This window comes from Aptenodytes patagonicus, chromosome 6, assembly GCF_965638725.1.
Source record: "Aptenodytes patagonicus chromosome 6, bAptPat1.pri.cur, whole genome shotgun sequence".
Taxonomy (NCBI): Eukaryota; Metazoa; Chordata; class Aves; order Sphenisciformes; family Spheniscidae; genus Aptenodytes; species Aptenodytes patagonicus.
The window spans coordinates 53,181,857-53,204,284 of record NC_134954.1 but is presented as its reverse complement, the minus strand read 5'-3'; the positions used below and the strand labels follow the sequence as shown (position 1 = coordinate 53,204,284).

At 37.8% G+C, this 22,428-nt stretch overlaps 1 protein-coding gene across 1 annotated transcript in view; it reads left to right on the top strand.

The window, feature by feature from the left end:
• The window catches only part of MYO3B (myosin IIIB), a 200,858-nt gene that overhangs the window by 152,875 nt on the left and 25,555 nt on the right, over positions 1 to 22,428 (top strand). Inside the window, exons 32-33 of the mRNA XM_076340762.1 lie at positions 3,627 to 3,690; positions 4,574 to 4,712. Coding sequence (XP_076196877.1) covers positions 3,627 to 3,690; positions 4,574 to 4,712 — 203 coding nt within the window. The remainder of the gene's footprint in view (positions 1 to 3,626; positions 3,691 to 4,573; positions 4,713 to 22,428) is intronic.

The window sequence follows — 22,428 nt, the reverse complement described above, 5'->3', positions numbered from 1 at the left end:
ACGTGAGCTTCTAATTACTTTACAGTTCATAAGTTCAAATAGTTACTCATGATTTATAAAGGTGTAAATGGAAATTCGGGCACAATGTTTCAGTGTCATCTTTTTTTTCCTCCTCCCCATCCCTTTGGAATTTTTCATCTAGCCATGCTGGAAGGATTAAATTTGTTCTGTTCAGGAATACATTATTTCTGCAAAATGAGCTGTATTCTTTCTAGTGGAATATCTAAGAGTGTTTCTAACATTTTCAAAAGCATTTAAATGATGAAAGTCCAAATTCCATGATTTATGCTCATAATGGCCAGAATAACTCCAAAACTATCTATTTTTCTCCAGCTTAAATTAGTCTGCGCTACTAGTTTTATGCTGCTATGGTTTGACTGCTTTCAATGCTAAGGATAGTGTGGCTATACACTATACAGATGTGTAGACAGATCCTAAGAATCAATGTTTCTCTTTTTGTCGATGTTTCTTGCTAATGGAATGATTTATAGACAGTCCATATGTGAAGACTGAGGTGTATTATAGCTCAGTAGCTGAACATTCGGCAGCAAATTGTTGTATTGCCTGACTGAAACCAGGCACACGAACCTGAATCTTTTGCATCCTTCCCAGGTAAGTGTGCTGACTGGATATCATCTCTCTCACCCAAACACTGTTTTCCTGCAAATGTGGAAAATAAAAATTTTTGGAAACCATAGGACAAGCAGTTTCTTCAAAGATACCTGAAAATGTCCTGCATGTCAAAATCAGCCTCAGATGCCACATTTGAAAATGTTAGCTATCGTCACTGATTGGCTCATACGAACTAACTACTGCTGAGCTGCCCTCCTGTTGCAATTGCATTTTTCATATTGCATACTAGCCAAATTTTCAGAATAGCTCAGAGACTGATTTCAAGGTGCTCAGCATTCAGAGTTGATGCCATGTTTTCAGAAGTGTTCCTTGCCAGTTTGACGTTGTGGTGGGTTGACCTTGGCTGGCTGCCAGGTGCCCACCAAGCCGCTCTGTCACTCCCCCGTCTCAACAGGACAGGGGGAGAAAAATACAATGAAAAGCTCCTGAGTAAAAGCTAATAATCATGAAGTACATACTTATATCAGCAACAGTACATTCTGTGGAAGGATGGGGTATCTTGCGCCAAATACAACCCAACTTAGGATTGTTCTAGTCAGAAACATGACATCACAGGGATCCTGACTGAGAGTCGGGGTCTGAGGGCTTCAGAATTCCAGAGGCTGATTTTTGCTAGCTTAAGCTGTACAGAAGGCAAGTTGCTGAACTTCACCTTCATGCTTTAAAAATTTATACAATGTTCTAGCCCTGGCAAAGTTAAAATGCTGGCAAAACCATGCTAAATTCTAGACTTTTTTTATAGAAGGTAGAGATTAGTTCAAGCTGCAGATTTAGATCCAGATCCAAACCACCCCAAAATCTGAATATTTAAACTTAGATGATGATTCAGTCTGTTTTGGCATTGTAGGCCATTTGCAACATACTGATCCAACAGCAGACTTTGATTTTGACATCCACCACAGTGATATCTGAGGATTATTCATGACTTTTAGCTAATATTTGGTTTATTTTCTGCAGTATTGGGGGGTGGGGGAATGAATCATCTCAACAAATGCTTGAGTAATTTTGGGGAAAAGTGGCAAGTTATCTAACTAATCCCACTAAATAAATGGTTATCTAAATAATATATATACAAGATAAATAGTAATAAAGAACTTTACAGATAAGATGGTACATGTACAAGTGCAATGTCAAATACAGTCCTAGACATATTTTATACTTTCCTGTACAAGAAGTGTGCCAGTACAAAATGAGAATGCATTTTTAAAATGGATCCCTCCATTTCCTCCAAGGAAAACAGCAGTTTAAATTCAAATTACAGTTTAGGCAGAATGTTTTCCTTCTCTTTCTTAGTGTCAAAGAATAAAGGGGAATTTAATTTCCCCAAACCTGACAAGCAAATCCAAACTTCATTCACAAAATTGCAACATTACAGAAAAGTTGAATGTTTGCCATGTTCATGAATGCTTCATTTTGTTCCCACACCCTGAGGTAGCTTATTGACAACTGTGATGCCATCATTGTTGTGATTAGTTCGAAACAATTCAAGTCAGTGCTTTTGAGCTGGGGTAACACATTCAGACAAACTTAAACCTAAGAGCCTAAACCCTATTGCAAATAAGGCTTGAAATACTTCAGTAGCCTCTGTGGATGTCACAGAATAAATGTGTTATATAATACATATGCATGGTGATATACAGCTATCAAATTCAATACTTAATAGTCTAAAATGTTTCAAGTCCTTTGGTTATTTTAATCTGAAGTATTTTTAAAGGATACATTTTAAAGGTGCCTTTTGAAAGGTAAAATGCACATGTGGCCAGACATTTTTTAAAGTCCAACATGTTGTTCTATTATTATATGAGTAATTTATAACTAGTGTAGCTGACTGAAACATAAGTATTGACAAAAAATGAATTTTGAGATAACATATGTTGTATTTTTTAATCAGTAAAGCAATTTTTGTTCTTTATATTCCCCCCTCCCACTGTGACTGAAAGGGCTGAAATGTATTCAGTTGTAATAACTCTGTAAAACTGAAAGAGCTACTTAGTGCCTTGTAAAGCTTTTCCCTGTCTATGAAAAAAGCTATGATATATATGTCTAAACCAAAATCTATGACCAAAACTTAGATTTCAGATGTTTTCATCTATAAGTAGAAATACAACTGCCATTAATTTTATTTTCAGAAAGGTTGTGAGGGGGTTGGAGAGTAATGATGCAATGGCTGAGGCGTGTTTTGACAATCAGAAAAGCTTGCTTTTAATCCCAGTTTTAGGACCATGAGCATATCAAATAATACCTATGAACCTCAGTTTTTTATCCACCAGATGAAATTGGTAGCTTCTTTTTTTGGTTTTGCATAGCTAAAGATTCTGGAGCAAGTTCTGTCTGGGTGGACTTTACTATTGAAGAGATCCATTGACTTCAAAGACCTGTCAACAAGGATCAGGGCCTGCAGAAGGTTTTTATACTTTAATTAGCATTAATTAGAGCAGGAGTTGGCCTTTAATATTTTTATGGTGATATAATGTGATGGTAAAATAATAACAGATATAGACAAAGAATCTAAAAACTCGTACTCCTTGCTCTGTGCTTAACCCAAATGGCTTTAGGAGAACACAAAGCCACGTGTTTCACTTCTTCCTCATCTGTCAAATTTTGAGTGTCTTAAGTTTGAATTCTGTGAAAACAGCTTTTCACAGCCCTGGAAAAAAAGTTTCATGTAAAATCTTGTCAAATTAATTTTAATACATGACTTCAATTTCATAGAATTCTCATAAACTCATTTTACACATATGCACATATCCACAAATTTTTAATGACAAATTCATTGCTTATAGCCTGTTACTGTGTTTAATAACATGCACTTCCTTATAAGAGGAAATGGGACTGGTCTGTGTTTTCTCTGAATTGATTATATGTGCATATTTAGAAATTGGGGGAGGGGGAAAAGGGAAAATCAACAAAAAATGTGTATGCCGGTAAACCTTTTATAAGAATGAAGAAATTACAATATTTAAACTACGTATTTTATTTTTCTTTGCTTTTAGGCAGCAAACCAGTAACCAGTCTTCTCCTGTGGTGCCTGATTTTCTTGACAAACAAACAGAAAAGGTACGACTAAGTTTATACTCTAAAATAACATCACATTATAACTTCAAATTCCTGAGTCCACAGTTCTGCAATGTGTTCATGGCTGCTTGGCGTAGCCATCCGAACATGAAACCGTTAGTGATGTTTTGAAGTCTTTGAGACAAAAGCCTGCTTGCTAAGAACTTTAGTTCTGTAGAAAGACAGGGAGGTACAGTGAATAAGAGAATCAAAAGGCTGGAAATTTGCTGCTGAGAATAAATGCTAGCTGCTCCCTGAGGTGATTTGTCTGTGCACTTCACTTTCTACAGATGTTAGAGACTCTTTTTTAGTAAGGACCTGAGGTTCTTTGGTAGCACTTTGATATCCTGCTCGAATTCAATATGTGAAATGGAGGAGTCGCTCTGTGACTTGGAGCACAGCATAGTCTTTGAAGTCTGATCCAATTTTTGCTGCTTACCATTTGATGTTGAAAGGATGAAATGGAGAAAATGTACAGTTTTTGCCAGTAACTCTGCTGAGCATATGTAAGATTAAAAAAACAAAATCCCTTGGATGATGTACTTAGAAATGTTAAGCAGATTAATACCTTCCTATAGCTTTTTTCTAAAGATACAAATTAACTATGAGAGGAAATCAGCATACAGTGCATGCTATGATTTAACTGCATGAGGAAAGGGGATAAATAAGTTAAATGGGAAAAGTAAACAAATGTTTGTGACATGGGTGCTAAATCGGTGTTGCTGAAAGCCATAAGAATCTTGTGTAACTTAAATCTAGCATTAGACATTTCACAGAGTAGTAGGAAATAAGAAGTTGCTCTCTGCGAGATCACAAATGTAAGTTATCATGGCAGAGTGAAATCAATACATTTCTTATGTGCCTAAACCAGCATTCTTTATTCCAGAAGGATTTGGATGAGATTTCTGCTTCTCCATTTATTCAAAAACATTCGTTCAAAATGAATGATTCACAATCAATTAGCCAATCCCAGTCAGTTGCAGACCATCAGTTGTCAAGTCCCTTGATACCCCATAAAAAAGGAGGTAAGAAATACAGTAAAGTAACAGAGATCTTTCGTTTACTATTTATAAGCTACATGTTGTCAGCATGTAACTTGCTTTATATATTTATGATGTCTTTTAAGAATCCCTTGGAAGGCAGGAAACATAAAGGAACTAACTTTCTTCTACACATTTTCAACCTGGAAATATAAAAAAGCCCTTAAGTACCTGAATTACGGAGGTGGAAGTATAAAGATTTTTAAAATACGGTTTCTACAAAAAATGTGGTTAGTAATCTCGAAATACTCTTTTACTGAAATCAAATTGATTTTCAAGAGCTTCAGCTTTCCTTTGCCTTCCAGCCTCAAAAGTGGAAGACAGTAATGAAATCTCTCATGTTTGGCAGAATGAAAGACAACTTGTTTGTTCACACGCACAAAGATTCAGCCAGCAACACAGGAAAGTCTGCAATAATTCTGCAATCTATGCAATGTGGTTTTTTATTTTATTTGCTGATACGGTATTTTTGCCATGGGCAGTAACGGTTTAAAAACTTGAAGTAAAACATTAAGACATTTGTTGAGTTTTAACTGGTTTATCTTTGAATATTCCAGGAAATCATTACCTATCGGAATACTTTTTTCTGTTATTGTAGTCATTGTGTCCTTGCAAATCCATGAATACAGACTTTAAAACTGGATCATAGAATACCTTCCACAGTTTAAGATGAAGTAGGTTGGTAATGTGATATCTGTAACTAGAGCCAAAATACAAATGATAATACATTAATTTCCAGGTTATTACTGAAAATTATGGTTATAATTTTGTGCCATACATTAACATTTCTGTTTATATATTTAATGGGACACCCTTCATCTTGTAAGTCTACAAATATTTATCTGACTACTTGAGCCTTAATCCTGCAATTTACGTGTTTAAACTTTACAGAGTTCAGTTAAACAATTTACAATGTAAAGGTAAGAAGATAGGTATTTATAGGAGGTCCTTCTGTTACAGGGAATAATGCAAATTCAATGTTTTTAGTCTTCTACACAGGCATAATGTGCTTTCCATGCTAAAAACAGAATACTATGTAAACACAGCAGGTTGAGAAATCCATTATTCTCTCTTCATGCATTTCTGTCCATATGGGTTTTGAATCCATAGTGTGGGACTGCAGATGTGTGCATTACTATCTTAAATTATTACATGTTAAACAATAAACCTGTCAAACAGAAATATCTTCATTGCAGCAAATCCTCTTGAGGAAAGCAGTCAGGGCCCGAATCTGTCATCCTTACTCTCACTGGATATTGTATGTTACCCTGCAACTAGTCTCCTTGAAATCAAAGACATTGTGTCTGAGGTAAAACAATTAGAGAGAGTAAAACTGGCAGAATTACACCCTTAGCAAGCATGTGATTCAGAGCCATTACCCAGTAATTTAGAGAGACTTCAAAAAATGTGAAGTGATAGAATAGAATTTGAAGAAGAGATAAATGCAACATTGATCTGAACTATTTAAGAAACATGTATGTGTAAATGAATAAGCATGCAAATACAGAGAAGTAAGGAATTTCCTAGTTAAGCATGAAGATATTCAGATAGATGATCATATAAATCACACTTCAGTGGGTAACTATTAAGGAAGTAAACCTGCTGAAGAATAACAACTTCCTTGGGTGCTTTTAAAAGCACGGCTTGCATTCAGAAATTCAGATGCTTTCACACACTGCTCAATCTATATTCAGTCTTATTGTGTGGAGTATACTTTTAAGAAGAGAATATCGTTAGACCTATTGTGAAAACCAAGTGAAATAGCAAATATCTTTTTGGAATAAGAACACGTATAAAATACATGTGTTTTATAATGTAGGGCTATACTACATAAGCTGTTATTCACACAAAAAAAGCTGTCCACTAGGTGGTCCAAACAATGCAAAGACTGTAATTTTTCATAATGAAACATTATTCTGCAATATTACAGAGTGATTTTGAATTCTCTTTAAGTTACATTACAGGCAGAACTAGTCTGTCAGCCTGGTGGTAGTGCTGTGGACCTGGAACACAGAGGCCAACAGGGAAGGGAATGTGACAGGTTTCTGCACTGGTCTATGACCCAGTTATGAAGCAGTGTTGATGTTTGCTGAAGGAGGGAGTCTGTATCCAGGCTTAAGTACAAAGGGAAGGACAGGCTGCTTATTTGTCTTGAGGCCTTGATAGGTGAGGCTCTAGTGCAGTCAAGGGGGGACAGAACACAAAAGGGAAAAAATGGTTGATGAGAGTTTACATATTTTTGTATTAATCAGGCAGACTCTTCACTCACACCTTGTTATCCAGCTGTCTAATAGCACAGGCTGCCCATTCTTGGTAGTAGATTGGCAAAGGAAAAATAGACCAGGAAATTTCCACAAAGATCCTGCGAAGACTGTGCTCTGTAATTAATGCGGAAACAAAAGCCTCTTTTTCACTTCAAAAGCCTTTACACTGGGTCGTAGAAAGACTGAGCAGTATGGCCAAACTGCATGCAGCGCAAGTTAGGTACATGCATGCACTATGGTTGCATAGAGTCACAGGGGCTGGCTCTACACTGCCCAGGCATTCCCCTGGGCTCTGCCAGAGTGGTGGGGCAGGACTAGTAGCAAAGCCAAGGATTCCCTCCAGTGTCTCCACTGTGACACACTGCTTGAGCAGAGAGTCCAGTCAATAGTAACAATTAAACCAGAAGTTAATTATTCTAGTCATAATAAAGTAGTACTGAAAGAATCAAAATAATATAAATATTATCTGTAGAGTCCAAGTAGTGGTATTCCCTTAGACAAGATAGATAGTAAGAATGCTTGAAATTATTAATGAGAAGTGAGTGCTTCATAGGGAATTGACCAATCTAACTTTGCCTCAAAAGTAAATATGACAGATTTTCTGAGATGCAGAAGAAATATGTTTGTAAAAGGAAAGCTAATAGTATCTCTGCATTGACCAGAGGATGACGTAAGTCTTAGTGCTAACACAGACATTTTGAACAAGTGAGAAAATAACGCGAAGAGTCTCTGGCCATGGACATTCTCTTGTGGGAGAAGTATATGTCTTCGGATGATGTTCAATTTATGCCTTGCACCTCACACTATTGTCTGCAATGCTGAAACTTTGTGAGAGGTAGAGAAATTTGCCAGGGTTCTGAGAGATCTGGAATTATGCAATCTGCAGTGTCTGTAGCCGCAATCTGAGGCTGAGGTAGTGAAACTTGCACTATAGTTGTAAAAGTCAATAGGCCATTTGCAATATAGCCTTTGATTTTAGATTCCTTAATCTTTTATATTCTCAAAACTAGTGGAAATTAAGGGTCTGGCATGTTTCAAGCTGGACTCGCACTAGTCAGTGACCCATTTTGAATGTTTTCCTTGCAATATGTATTTTTATTTTTATGTTGCTCATTTTTCTCTTCCTTTCTGGTAAGCCAATCATAAAAATGTGATTTGGTGAATGTAGCTGTGTTGGGTTTGGAGAAACATGTGAAGGTAATCACTGTTTTTTCCACTGTTGGAGGCGAGGTAGATAATGAACTGTCTTAAGTTATTGCTTGATGGGGAGGAAGGCTGCTGCCCACCTCAGATGGTACTGTGGGCAAGTTTTAGTAAGGGGCATTGTGGGCGTGGGAGACATTATTCCCAAAAAGTTACTCTGTGGTTGTCATCACGCAGATGGTATTTACAGGTTCATCACTCTAAACAGGAAATTTAAAATAATGATGACTTCATTAATTGTTAGGGCTTAACTGCATGTGGTGGGTTGACTTTGGCTGGATGCCAGGTGCCCACCAAACCGCTCTATCACTCCCCTCCTCGGCAAGAGAGGGGGTGAGAAAATAAGATGGAAAAAAAACCTTGTGGGTCAAGATAAAGGCAGTTTAATAAAGCAAAAGCGAAGGCCGCGCATGGAAGCAAAGGAAAACAAAAGATTTATTCTCTACTTCCCATCAGCAGGTGATGTCCAGCCACTTCCCGGGAAGTAGGGCTTCAGTACACATAGTGGTTGCTCCAGAAGACACGTCATAATAACGAATGCCTCCCCTCCTCCTCCTTTGCTTTTATTGCTGAGCAGATGTCATATGGTATGGAATATCCCGTTGGTCAGTTTGGGTCAGCTGTCCTGGCTATGTCCCCTCCCAAGATCTTGCCCACCTCCCAGCCTACTGATGAGGGGGGAATGTTGGAGAGACAGCCTTGATGCTGTGTGAGCATTGCTCAGCAGTAGCCAAAACACTGGTGTGTTATCAACACCTTTCTAGCTACCAATACAAAGCACAGCACTATGAGGGCTGCTATGGGGAAAATTATCTCCATCTCAGCCAGACCCAATACACTCCAGTTTTAAAGAAGTGATCCAACTTTAATTCTATCAGGACCATAATCGTGTTAAAACACCCGAGCCACAGAGAATATACTTAGGTGATTGGTCTTTGCTTCAGAATAGAGTTTTCTTTGAGTCAGTCTTTGTTATTGAAAATACTCTAAGCTGTCTCAATCTCAGCCCTAGAGTACAGTCTTGATTCAATGTCTTGCACTTGCAAGTGAAAGGTGCTTGTATATAGGGAACCATCTCACTCTACTTGGTAGTTTAACATTGTAGCATAATTTTAACTCTGATCTCATTTAATTCCTATTTGTACATTGTTTTAAAAAAGATAACAGCTATGGCAAAGCAATAATCATTAGTAATTTGGAAATGGGGGCACTTTTTATCCTTTGATTCACAGAAAGTCAATATCCCAGCATGACTGTAATAGGTATTATGGTAAAGAACAGGGAGTATCTCACACAAGATGTGGTATCAAGGTCTGGATGCCTTGTAACCAAAGATGCAAGTAAAGATGTAACCAACTTTCTGCAAGTGAGAGAGAGATCAATCCGAGGCATTCAGCTGTTTCTCTCTGTGGAACTCAGATTCCTGTTTGATTCCATTGCAGCAAACCTTCGTTTCTAAATTAAAAACAAAACCACTGCTACATAATGTAATGTGAAAAGCTGCATGGTCTTTCAACTAGTTATCGCTGGCAGATGGGATGATACTGATGCATGGATGCCATTAATTTCAGAATCCTATCATTCAGGATTTTAAGTGAAAGAATTTGTAATCTATTTAGAATTATTTTTGGTTGTTTAATCAGGAGTTTCGTTTCATCATTTCTAAGCCCCCCACTGAGACTAATTTTACATTGAAGGAATGTAAATCATGAAAAACTTGACTGTAGTCAGTAGAATCGTAACAGTGAGCAGGTTGGGTCTCTTGGTTATAAAAAATTGACATGAAAAATTCCCTACATATCTGGGGCTTAGGGTTTTTGGGGCCAGAGGATTTGGGTTTGTTTATTTTTTTTTTTAGTGGGTCAGGTTTGAGTTGGTCATTCTTTTGCAAATCAAATGTAAATAAAATAGCATGATCATGGGACAGTCTGAATGTTACAGGAAACACTGAAAAGGCCAAGGTAGTGTTACATAGTATGACCTGATTGTACTGAGCATGCTGTAGCTATGTGCGAGGCCTATGAGATCTCCACAGTATTCTCCTACTACATACCACACTATAGCAGAGGAATTACTATTAGCCGTGTTGCAGTTGAAACCTGGGGCAGAGGAATTGCTGATGTGGCATGTTTATAATGAATTTCCATTGAAAGGATCCTGCTACAGTAATGTTCTGTGGCTTTTGAGCCAAAATCTGACTAGGCGTGAGCAGGAGAAAAAGTAGCTTCTTTTTCTTTTTTCCTTAAAAGAGTGTCACCGGATTACTGACATCACACCTGGGATGAATGCTGGGCTTTGGGCTTAGTAAACAGAAATCATGTTTCCAAGTCATTCATTTTACCTTACAAATATTTAAGTAGAAATCATAGGAAGGAGAAGATTTTTTTTTTTTAAGATGTCTCTTGAGAAAATAAGCTGAAAATAAAGCTACGTCTCAAAGCAATCATTTGTTTCTGTCATTATAAGAAAGGATAATCACCTTTCCAGGGTTGCGAGGATGCATATTTATGCAGATCGATTTTGTTGGTGCAAGTAAGCCTGTTACTATGCATTGCATTGCACGTGGTGGGACCCTGCAGGAGGCCCCACGAGGGACCATCACCTCCCATCCCGTGGAAAGCCTGAGTTTCCGCTTTCTGGATTTGTGCTGCGTGGGAGCCTGTTAGCTTCACTAGCCATTAGGGTGAGAAACACAGTACCTCAGTTTCAGTATTTCAATTCTTCACCATAAACTTCCAGTGTGGATTCAGAAAATCTGTCTGCAAACGTAAGTTGAACTTCTCTCAGCCTTAATGTAAAATTTTCAGCTGAGACTTGTACTGATGTTTGTATTCTGAACTGGTTCACCCATAGACACTTTCTGTTAAACCTTTTGCTACTCTGATAGCATGATTTGCAGACTGCCTTTTGGCAAAGTAACAGACCAACAAATCTGAAAAGAAATGGGGCTGTTCTTAAGTTTTTCTTTACTGCTCAGCTTCTTAATTGTTTTTTCCCCTCCAACAGACAAAGACACAAACAGTGACAAGTGATAAATACAAGCTTTGATTTGTTAAACACGTTAGCTCTATGTTTAGCCCTAGGCAGTGAGCTTCATTATAGGCTGGTTTACTTCTGGATTAGTTATTGTGATTGTTTCCAATGCAAAAAGATTTGACCTGCAGCCATGACTGATTAGTATCAAAGGTGAGAGATAAAATAAGATGCAAGTAAACTGCACAGATAAACTACAATAAAGTTCTCCAGAGACAGCTCAGTACTTGTTCTATATAAAACAAGTTGAAATTCAGCTCGTAATGGCTGCATTGCAATAAAAAGAGACTGCAGATGTCTCTCATTGAAATATTGAAAAATAATAGTAAGTAATGAGAAATTTAATAAAGTTGAATAATATATACACAATAATGTTGTGCCAAAAACCCCAAATTTTAATAGGGGTTCAGTTCCTCCTCTTAACACATAATGTCTACCACTGTCTTTCTGATCCAAGCTGCAGTTCACCTGCTCTTTCTGTCTTCATTTTCTATCCATGACATACAGGTTTGTCTGAGCACTTCTTTTTGCCAATTCTTTGTTGGTAGTTAAGCTTTTTATCATGCAGTACTTCACCGTTCTGTTGTTATTGCTTGAAATTTCTCTACGTATTCTCTAGCAGCCTTATTTTTATTATTTTGCCACAGTTACTAGTGCTCTGAACCAGCAGCGTATCTCAGATGACTGATCTACTCAGGCAAATAGTGTGGTTCCTAATTCATTACTCTTCTGTTTCTAAAAACAATGCACCATTTTATCTAAGTAAACTTCGTTAGAATCAGTACAGTAGGTATAGAGCTTTGAGGGCGCATACAACGTTCTCGCCTAAGAGAATAACTATAATAATATTTTCACAAATTATATTTTGTTTTGCAAAGAAAGAGACAATTCCGAATTTTTTAACTTTTCCCCACTATCAGAAAACTTTAGATAGTGTGTTTTTTCAGGTTATTTTGTAAGAAAAAGGCTAAGACAGTTAATCATTGGCTTTTATAGAGCTATGATTTCATCTGCTAGCTGTATGTTGCCAAATAATTTCTGGTTCTTTGCTGATATTTAAAAATGTGAGTTCACTCTACTGAATTCCCCACAGTTAAGTAGTAATAGCTGGATTTCAGATCTTTCTTTCTAGAAGACACTGCATGTTTTCCTGAATTATTTACATTTTTACAGTTCTTCACTAATACATTAATACAGTTCATTAATACTAATTCATTAATACAGTTCTTCACTAATAAGAGAAACACGGTGGTAAAAGCAGTAACGTAATTAATGTGGTGGTGACAGAATGGTACATGAGGTGGGGGATAGCTCAGAAAGTACCATAACAAATTCATTTCTGAAAAAAAATTTTAGATTTCAAAATCTTATATACTTTGCATGTGTTCAGATTTTTTTCTGTATTCTAGTTCGGGTAATTGTTCTAGTGGATTATGATTAACTGCCAAAAATCATATACAGCTTAATAGAAACCCAAACCATGGTATATAATTTGCATGGTTGATCAATGTAAATGAAAAAAAAAATGTCTCTGACAAGTAAAGGGTAGATACTCAGGACAAAATATTTGCAACCACATATGTGAAGATCTAGATACTACAAGTTACTCATAGATATGGTTTGATAAATAGGTGTTCCATTCAGTAAATCATGAACTCGCTGTGAAGTATTTGTGTGGACAGAAATTGCCTTATATCAGTTATTCATTAGCTCTGCTCATGACAATGATTGTATTCCTTGGCTCTCCGTCATTACTTCTCTCTAGTCACCAGAAGTATTTTATATTTCAGTTCTCTCACAGATAACCTCAGTTGATTATAATGGTTAAGCTGAATACAGCAATAGCGAACACTAGCTTGTAGCAGTAATTACGAGCTTGCAGAGCTCATTTCTGTCCCCAGTCTTCCTTGTGTATGGAGAGAATTATTGGGAGCCAGTTGTGTTCATGCGTTGGCTGACGTTGGCAGTACACCAGAAAAGTAATGCCATACTCCCACCTTCCCTGCTTGTAACACCTTTCCCCCAAGGGAAGATAAGAATACCAAAATCACAGGAAATACTGTTATTGCTGCCAATGGGAGAAAGAGAATCTGCTTTCCTATGTGTGCTCAGACAGGCAACAAGCGTATCTTAGCCATAAAACAATGTATATGAAAGAACAGTTTCATGAATTCTAATATTTCTTTCCTAAAAATATCTTAGTACCCGTTCTTTGTCTTTAAGGTTTGTCCTACCTTGTACAAATCAGTGTTTTATGTAGAAGCATAAGCAATGAATATCGCTGCCCATGGCAGGGGGGATGGACTAGGTGACCTTTAAAGGTCCCTTCCAACCCAAACTATTTTATGATTCTATGAATAGTGTAAGAAGGCAGGAAACACAACTATATAATTACTAAGCATCCCCTCATGCTTGCCCAGCTTCTAGGGCTAAGTCTAATGGGGAGAATGCAGAGATAGCTAACAAGCTGAACAGCATCAAGAATACCCGTGGATGACTCAGTCATCTTTAATACATCCCTCCTCATCTGACTCTCCTACATTTTGTTAGGAATCAGATATAGAGAAATATGTGTGATTGCCTGGTATTTAGGTTGGAGAGCTATAACAGCTCTTTACCTTCAGCTCCAGCTAGTTGTTTTCTCTATAGGCTAGGAAGTATGCCTTTGGTTCTTTGTGGCTTTGTAAGTGTAGTGCTATTCTTGGGACTCCCTCTCACCAGTGTGCTTATGTTTGCCTCATGCAACACACACACAAAAGTCACATTCAGAATAAGGAAAAAAATATTACATTGTTCCAGCCTCTTTTTGTAGTACTGGGATTTGCAAACACCAAAAATGCCCTCCAGCAAAGTGGTGCAATTGTTTTTTCTACATTCTTTTAATGCTGTTCTTTACTGCATATTCTTAGTTAAGATAAAGAGCATGACTATCAAATGAATAACAGTAAGCTTGTGGGTTTTAAAAGGCTTATCTGCAAAAAAAAAAGTTTGCTGCAGCTCTACAAAAAAACTGTGAGCTAATTTGAGTAGTAGCATGTATGGGTGTAGTTTTAAAAATTTAGAATAACCAGTTATTACAGTTAAAAATCGGTAAAAGGGCTATTTATGTAACAAAAATCTTTGAGCTGTTGATTTGTTTGCAGAGACAGGTGAATATATATGAAGTTCAGATCTGCATCCTGTCTCCCCTAATGTCCCAAAAGGGCACAGGTATAAGATTCCAGTTTGGGCTCACCCCTCATGTTCTGTTCATCAGACTTAGAGACGAAGTGACATCAATTTCTTTCATCTGTTGTTGTTCTTGTGCTTCCAATTGATTTTTCATTCTGTCGTGGTTTAATCTCAGTCGGCAACTAAGCACCACACAGCCGCTCGCTCACTCCCCCCACCCGGTGGGATGGGGGAGAGAATTGGAAGAGCACAAGTGAGAAAAACTCGTGGGTTGAGATAAAAACAGTTTAGTAATTGAAATAAAATGATAATAATAATATGATAATAATAATAATACACAAAACAAGTGATGCACAGTACAATTGCTCACCACCTGCCGACCGATGCCCAGCCAGTCCCCGAGCAGCGGCCCCCCCGGCCAGCTTTCCCCAGTTTATATACTGAGCATGACGTCACATGGTATGGAATGTCCCTTTGGCCACTTTGGCTGTGCCCCCTCCCAGCTTCTTGTGCACCTCCAGCCTTCTCAGTCAGTAGAGCATGGGAAGCTGAAAAGTCCTTGGCTAGTGTAAGCATTACCTAGCAACAACTAAAACATCAGTGTGTTATCAACTTTGTTCTCATCCTAAATCCAAAACACTGTACCAGCTACTAGAAAGGAAATTAACTCTATCCCTGCCGAAACCAGGACACATTCATAAGAAACTGATAAATTGGAAGTAGTACTGCTCTTAATCTCCTCATAAGGGTCTGCCCCTTGCAGTGGTATTCAGAACAGCTATTAAGTTGAGTCTATAGTATATATCAGTTTTCTTTTTGCTGTATCAAGGCTCATGCTTTGTGCCTTTTGATCACTGATTTAGGGTCCAAGAAGGGTGAATTCCTCAGCTTCATATCCAAAGGAGAGTAACTGCTTTAGAAAAATGAAATTTTACATGAGTAGATTAGATATTTTTATTTGCAAACTGCACTGTATTTTAAAACGTTCCCTGGGAAGAACATAGTCATCACAGAAAGCCACAGGCAGAGACGTCTCAGGGCATTGCAAATGAAGCAGGATTTTCATTATCACATTTCATCATCATGAGCAACTTGCAGCCTTAAACTTTTTAAATCAAAGATTGCCTACATGGTAGTACCACATAGCACAAGCTAATCGTTGACACATATTGAAGAAAATCACTGTTAATTCACAAAACTCCCTCTTTTCTTCCCACCCACAAAATAAACATGCACAGTCAGAAAAGCAGTAAGTATTAGTCACTTTGCAGCTTAAATTCTGTAACTTATTTGTAGAATTGTAGTGGTTTGTGGTGTGACTTGCAAGGATGAGCAATTGACTTCTTCAGCTTACTTTTAACTGCTTGTTTCAAAAAAAAAAAAAAAAGAAAAAAAAGAGGCATGTGGGGAAAAAGGAAAAGAAGAACCAACCTAATATTTTCTTGGAGAGAGAGTATATCAGTAGGGCAGAAGACACTGTCCATGACAGATGAAACCATGCAGAACTTCACATATAGGGAAAACGGGTGAGAGACATGAACAGACAACATTGAGTAAAAAACAAGCCAAAAGCGGAGTGGGGAAGGAATATACCGTCAAAGAAGAAAACCCATGCAGAGAAGCAGGATAGAGAAAGGAGAAAGAAGAGGATGAGATGAAAAAGTGATAAAAAAAAAAATAGAGTTTAGTTTCAATAATGACAGAACACTTGGTAGCCTTAGCGGTGAAATATACTACTGCTTTCTGTAGCATTGCTTTTCTTGTATCTAGTTGCTGAAGTTTTTCAGGGAAAAGTTTAATTCTAGCTTTAGAGCGTTTGAAACGGAGTACATCACTTTATTGCTGTAGGAGAGGTATGCTTCATGCTCTGTTTTGAAAGGCAAAATCTTTTTGAAGGGTAAGTAATACTTACCAAACTATTTCCTTTGCAGTACTGTCTGTATCAATGTATCATTAGTTTGCAACGTTTTACATCATTATTTGCATCATAGTTTTTCATTATGCTTAGGAAGTGTGTGTCTCTGAAAGGGTGGAGCGTTAATTGGTCCAAAATCTTTGAAGATAAAGAACAGACCAGATGAAATAAGGGAAATTTTCCCCTGTGTAATACCACCTTTTCTTCAGTGACCCTTTTTTATTTCTTATTTATGAATTTTGGAGGCTATCCAAAACAAACAAAAAAAAGAGAGCAAAGTATGTCTATTCATAATGTCACATCAGGACAAGAGACAAGGTAAAACACAAGACTACAAATAGCACAGTCAGTTAAGGAATTCACTCAGCTTTAGAACAACATTCCAGAAGTTAACTGAGACAGGAGAAATTGAGATTACCTCCATTGGACTTCTAGCACTTAGTCTTACATTCTGTACTTCACTGTCCCATCCAGTGCAGCCATACAACTATAATGCCCTCTGCCTTTTGGAAGTTACATTTGTAAATGTTGATGATCTCAACAGGATCTAAATAAATCACTCTTAAACTGCTAATGCATGCTGGGTTAAATTCTGCCGTAATTTTCTTTGTGGATTATATGGGGGTCATTGAGAGCATAAATTAAACAGTTTGGTTTTAAGTGAGTCAAGTTAGTTTTCAGGCAGTTTTTGTCTTTGCAGAAAAGGACTGAAGAATTTTTCAGTTTTATTTCCTAACATTAATTTTTATTCCTCTGTTTGTGTCCATCTCCTTATTCAATGTTGGACCTAAGCAAGAGCTTAACATTTTTTTAATTTAGGGGTGTTTAGAGTCAGGCCTGAATTCATTAACCTATGACTTTCTGCATCTTATCTACCTTTCGAAACGTACTGGAATTTTGGCAAGAGTTCTAAGTCAAGTTCATGCTCTTCTAGAGCTTCTTGTGGTGGCTAGTTATCTCTTCTTGAAGTCCTATGACTACGCAGGGTCATCTGAAGCAGAACAAGATGTGCCTTGCTTTCTGGGCATGACTCTCTAAAACAAACAGCTTTCAGCTGAATTGATAGTTGTCTCTGAGAACCAGGGCCAGATTTATTCTTTGAGTTGGCAGACAATTTACGATCAATGTTTAAGGTCAGCCTTTATCAGTGGGGTATCAAGATCTTTTATCCCTTGTTGCTGAAAGAGGAAGTGTGTCCCAGATTGGTCTCTGGTTAGAGCCTGTGGCTAACAAAGAAATAACACAAGACTTTGGAAGACACTGTATTTTTGTGTTCTTGTTTATGCTCTGTTAAAAAAAAATAAAATAAAACAAGTGGCAGATGACATGCATATTCCCTCAATATTGTCAAATAAATTTTCCAAATAAGAACTCTCAGCAATAAGAACATCATTGGCTGCCTTTGGATTTGCAGTTCCATTTACTGTAATCAGAAAAAGCCAAACTCAGAACAGCAAACACGCTTAAAGGAGTGATGAGAAGGATAAAACTGAGCCAAAGAAAGCTTGGAGGGGTTCTCTAACATGGAAACACTGAATTTTTACTGAAAGGTAAAGACATGTAAATTTGGATTGACTGGAGGAACATTACTACCAGCAAAGTAATAAGCAAACGTTAAAGGATGCATTTCAGTAGAACTTTGGGTCAGCTTATTAAGAGTTTCCAAAAGCCATTTTTGGGCAGAAAAATGGAACTACAGTTTCCAAAGCATCCGGTAATTCCCTAAATGAGCATCATTTCCTGGGGAGTGTTTCAAATTTTGCCTTGGAAACCTGGCTACTAAGTTTGATGCTCAAAAGTTAGCTGAGTTCTTCTCAAAATTATCACTGGTACATATGATCTGTAGGAGAGCTGAGTCTAACTGTAAAAGAGGTTGTGTCCACCATTTCCTTTGCAAGCTAACTGGAAGATTGCAGGCACTGGGTTGGTGCAGGGCAAATGCCTCTTGTAACCTCTGAAAAGGTGTAGCAGGGGAAGATGTCCTCATATCTGCAGAGGTTTCTCCAGTTCAACATAACTGAAACGGAAAAAGGAGAGGATGTAGGAGAAGAGAGAGGGTTGTTTTTTTTCTCAAGGACTGCAGGCTTTTATCCTAGTGGCTTTTGTTCAGGTTTGTGCTGCCCTGCCTTAGAATGATTCCTATGCTGGGACAAGTAGGAACAAAGACACAGAGTTGGCTCTGCATGCAGCAAACAGGCCTTCTGTGCTAGGGGTGTTCTCTGAAGAGGCCTCAGGGCAACTGTAAATTGGGCCTATTATGCTCAACTTCGTCATGCATCCTCATGCTACACCATGAATAAGCATGGCTGGTCTGTAAATCTAGCCCATTGTATCTGGATTCCATTTGTTAAACTAACGCTTGGGGTTTTGTCTGGCTTTATTCATACCAACATCAGAACATTGAGTAAGAACAACAAATCAGAAACAAAAAACACGAACATTTAAAAATACTGCTCCCACAGATTGGAGCCCCAAGTGTGTTTTATATAAACAATTTGAATTGTGGCTGGATTTTTGACCAGATTCTTTCCCCTGAAGGACCTTTTGAAACAAAAACAAACTGAGCAAAACAAGTTTTGGTGGGATGGGCCTATGCCTGTTTTCATGTAAGCTGATGACAAAGCTGAGAGCAGGAAGGCAGCAGTGTGCTGGAATCTGGTGTACATTGTGTTCTGCATGTTCCCAGCTGACTTGCCAGGAGTGATCTAGAACTGAAACAAGGCCCCCTTTTTACTAGGACACAGGAAAAGAAGTCATCACTAATCTAAAACAGTTCAGCTGTTTGAAAACAATAGACTTTGTTAATATGATATCCTGATTGTGCCTTATTCTCATGTGAATGTGTAGCCTGTGTTGCTGGGTCAGGAGAGTGAGAGCTTTTGAGAACTGTCTTTTCCCTTGCATTGCCCATGAAAGTAGTCTATATTCTATCACTATACCCTCTATCTGCTTCAGTGTGGGTGTATAACGTCATGGAGGAGATGAGGAAGTGGTTGGCTTCAGCACTTGTCTACCAGGAGAACTGACCAGCCACAGGAGTCTGGAATAAGTTATAGCCCACCCAGCTATTCAGTGTGACTCCACCATCACGCAAAGCCTACAGAGTTCAGCTGGCACTTGCAAAGGTGCTTACGAAGCTATTTCCAGTGGGATAGTCCAAGATTATTTTCATGTGAATGTGCCATGTGTCATGGGATTGCAGGGAAGGAGGCAGGAGGTTTCCACATCCTAGTGATGAAAAAAACGGAAGGTGAGGCAAAGTTTTGCTTGTAATAGCTGCTTGAATTTATTTTAATGGGGTCACTTTCATGAAATACTCTGATGCAGTTTCTGTAGGTGCTATATCATTGAACAAAGTAAGTCTCCTACCTGGAGCAGAGGTGAAAGTGAAGTTGAGTCCCACTGTGGAGTATTGTGCTTAAGTTTCAGGAGGGGAGACTGGGTAAGAGTGATACAGGTTATTAATGGTATTGGTTGTCAGGCTTTTTATTTAGCCTCAAATTTGAAAGCTACTCCTTTATTTCTAAACCTTCACATTTGCATCCCTTTGATATGAAATACTTGTGAACTAACTAGAGAACAGAGCTGTGAGTTCAGTAGCCAAGAGATCCTTGATTTATTAACATAGAGTTTTGCAGGCTTGTATGCAACATCTCCTCCTTCTGCATATAACAAATCCAGCAGTCAGAGGCAGAGGTTGATGATGAAGAGCCCAATACTTCAGGGTGTAGCAGTGGTTGTCCACACATCTTGTTTAAAGTGCGTAACAATCGTTGCCTAAATAAGACCATTCAATGTGAAAAAAGATGGAAATGTGGATTCTAAGTGACTGCTTAGAATTAGAAGTTTATAGTAAGACTTGAAAAGTAAATTGGGTTGAACAGTATAGGCAACTGCATGGCTGTGAACAGACTTTCCTATTTGATGTTTCACATGTAAGACAGAGACAATATATAATATTTGTGTTGTGAAACAGTAATGAGCAATAATTGTGATGTAAGTACATAAAGCATTTAAGCTGCAATAATTAAGTGCTGCATTGTCCCCTACAGTGTCATTAAGACACTTAAAGGAGAAATTTAAATTACTTCTAAGACATTTTGTCACCTAGTTATTCTAAACACAATTGTGGATGTACAATTGCTGTTTAGATAAGTAATACCCTACTAATGATGCCTTTGCAAATAACTATGAGAAAATATTTTAATTTAGTTGCATAGGAATTTCAGAATAATATTTGTGGAGCTTATCAGATTCCTGGAATTTTAAGGACACTGATGTGCTGCCTTTTTGGTGTATATGTATGACTACAGCCTGCAGATTTCTGTGAAACAAATGTATTTTTAGTGTAGTCTTATGCAGGAGAGCATCTGAAAAAAAAGCCTGCTTTAATTCAGCAGAGTTAGCAGTCTCCTCATTGGAGAAACTACCTTGCACAGAACTGGCCAGTTAGGCTGTATCTGCAGTTAGAAGACTTTGAAAATGTAACTGTACTGCAGATGTATGTCAGCAAACCTCCTTGCTGGAAAGGCATCTCATCACAGTAAAGCAGTTCTTAAAGCAGTTTGCCAGATGGAATGAATTGTTCTGGTCAAAAAAATAGCAATATTTCTAGCTGAGGACTTTTATCAACCCAGATGATGATAAGAAATAAATGCATTGATATCATTTGCTGGTGTAGACTAGGCCTTAAACTAAACTTGTTCAGACCAAGGGCCAAATTTCTGTTTCTTTTACTTATGAAACTTTCATTGCCTTCTCAGGAAGTAAGCTGTGGACCTTCTGCTTGGTGTGCACCCAGGGAAGTCATGGTCTATACATGACCATTGTACCATAGGATTAAAGAGCTCAGGCTCAGGTTTTCGTTTAGTATGAACCCTGCCAAACACGGCCTGATATGATTAAATTTAAGGAGGAGTGCTCTTTTCTCTAAGATGACATTTGAACAAACACCAGTATTTAGTCCTGTAGGTTCCTAAGATAATCAAAATAAAAGCAAAGTGCTAGAAATACATCAGGCTGTCAGGCTGCTGGCCTGTACTCAGAGCTTAGTCAAGACAGTGGAGAAGGTCCCACGGACTCAGTGGATTTTAGATGAGATCAGAAAAAAATAAAAATAAGAGGGGCTAAATAGACCCAGCAGTGCCCAATTTCCCTGAAAATGCCTTTTCTGATACTGAAGAGCAATTTATTATTTTCTTTTAACCAGAACATTAGTTTTCATGTGGTTTTTCTCAACAGATACAGATTTTCCAGGGCTGAAAGGTAGGAAATGCATACCCCATGCAGGCACCGCACACATGCTCTGGGGTATGCAATGTGGTTGCAGCTGCACAGTGTCCTCCCACCACCTCTCAATTGGAGCATGGCAGGAGTCAGCCCTGTTTTTCACAGCTATATTTTCTTAATTTCTTCTGAAAAGTCTCAGGCATACACTTCAGCAGTATAATGTAGGCAGAGAGATTTAACAGGCCTAGCTACAAATATGTTGTTATATATTATAGGAAGATCAAATGTAAAATGATTGGGTAGGCTTTTGTTTTCAGACTAACATTCATGAACCATGTTCATTCAACACTAAACCCAAATGCTTCCCATGTCATCAGAGATTACTTACAGTGTGAACAGAGAAGTCAGTCCCATGTATTCCTCTTTGCCTGTTGTTTGTATTGATGTTTCCCATAAGTTTCTCCTCTCAGCTTAACCACAGTATTCAGATAAATTTAAATACATGCCCATGCAAATCTATTCGTGAGCAGTGTGCTATACTGTTGGAAAAATAAGAGATTAATTAAGATAACAGTATCTTCTGTAAACTTGAAAACAAATCATTATATTTTTAATGTCTGAGATTAAAGGTAAGTTTTTCAAAAAAGTATAGTATTCTTCTAAGGCATTGCATCTGGAATGAGCTCAACCTGTGAAAACATTCTTCTCCTTCCAGAAATTAACTTAGCTGATCTCTTTTAAGTACCTGTTCTGTAATGGTCTTTGGCCACTTTTAATGTCATTTTTAGGTACAGCTGAACCTAAAGAACTGCAGTTTACTTGGTCCTTATATAATTCGTCTAGAGTGATCAGTTTCATATCTGATTTTTCAAGATTTCCTCACAAT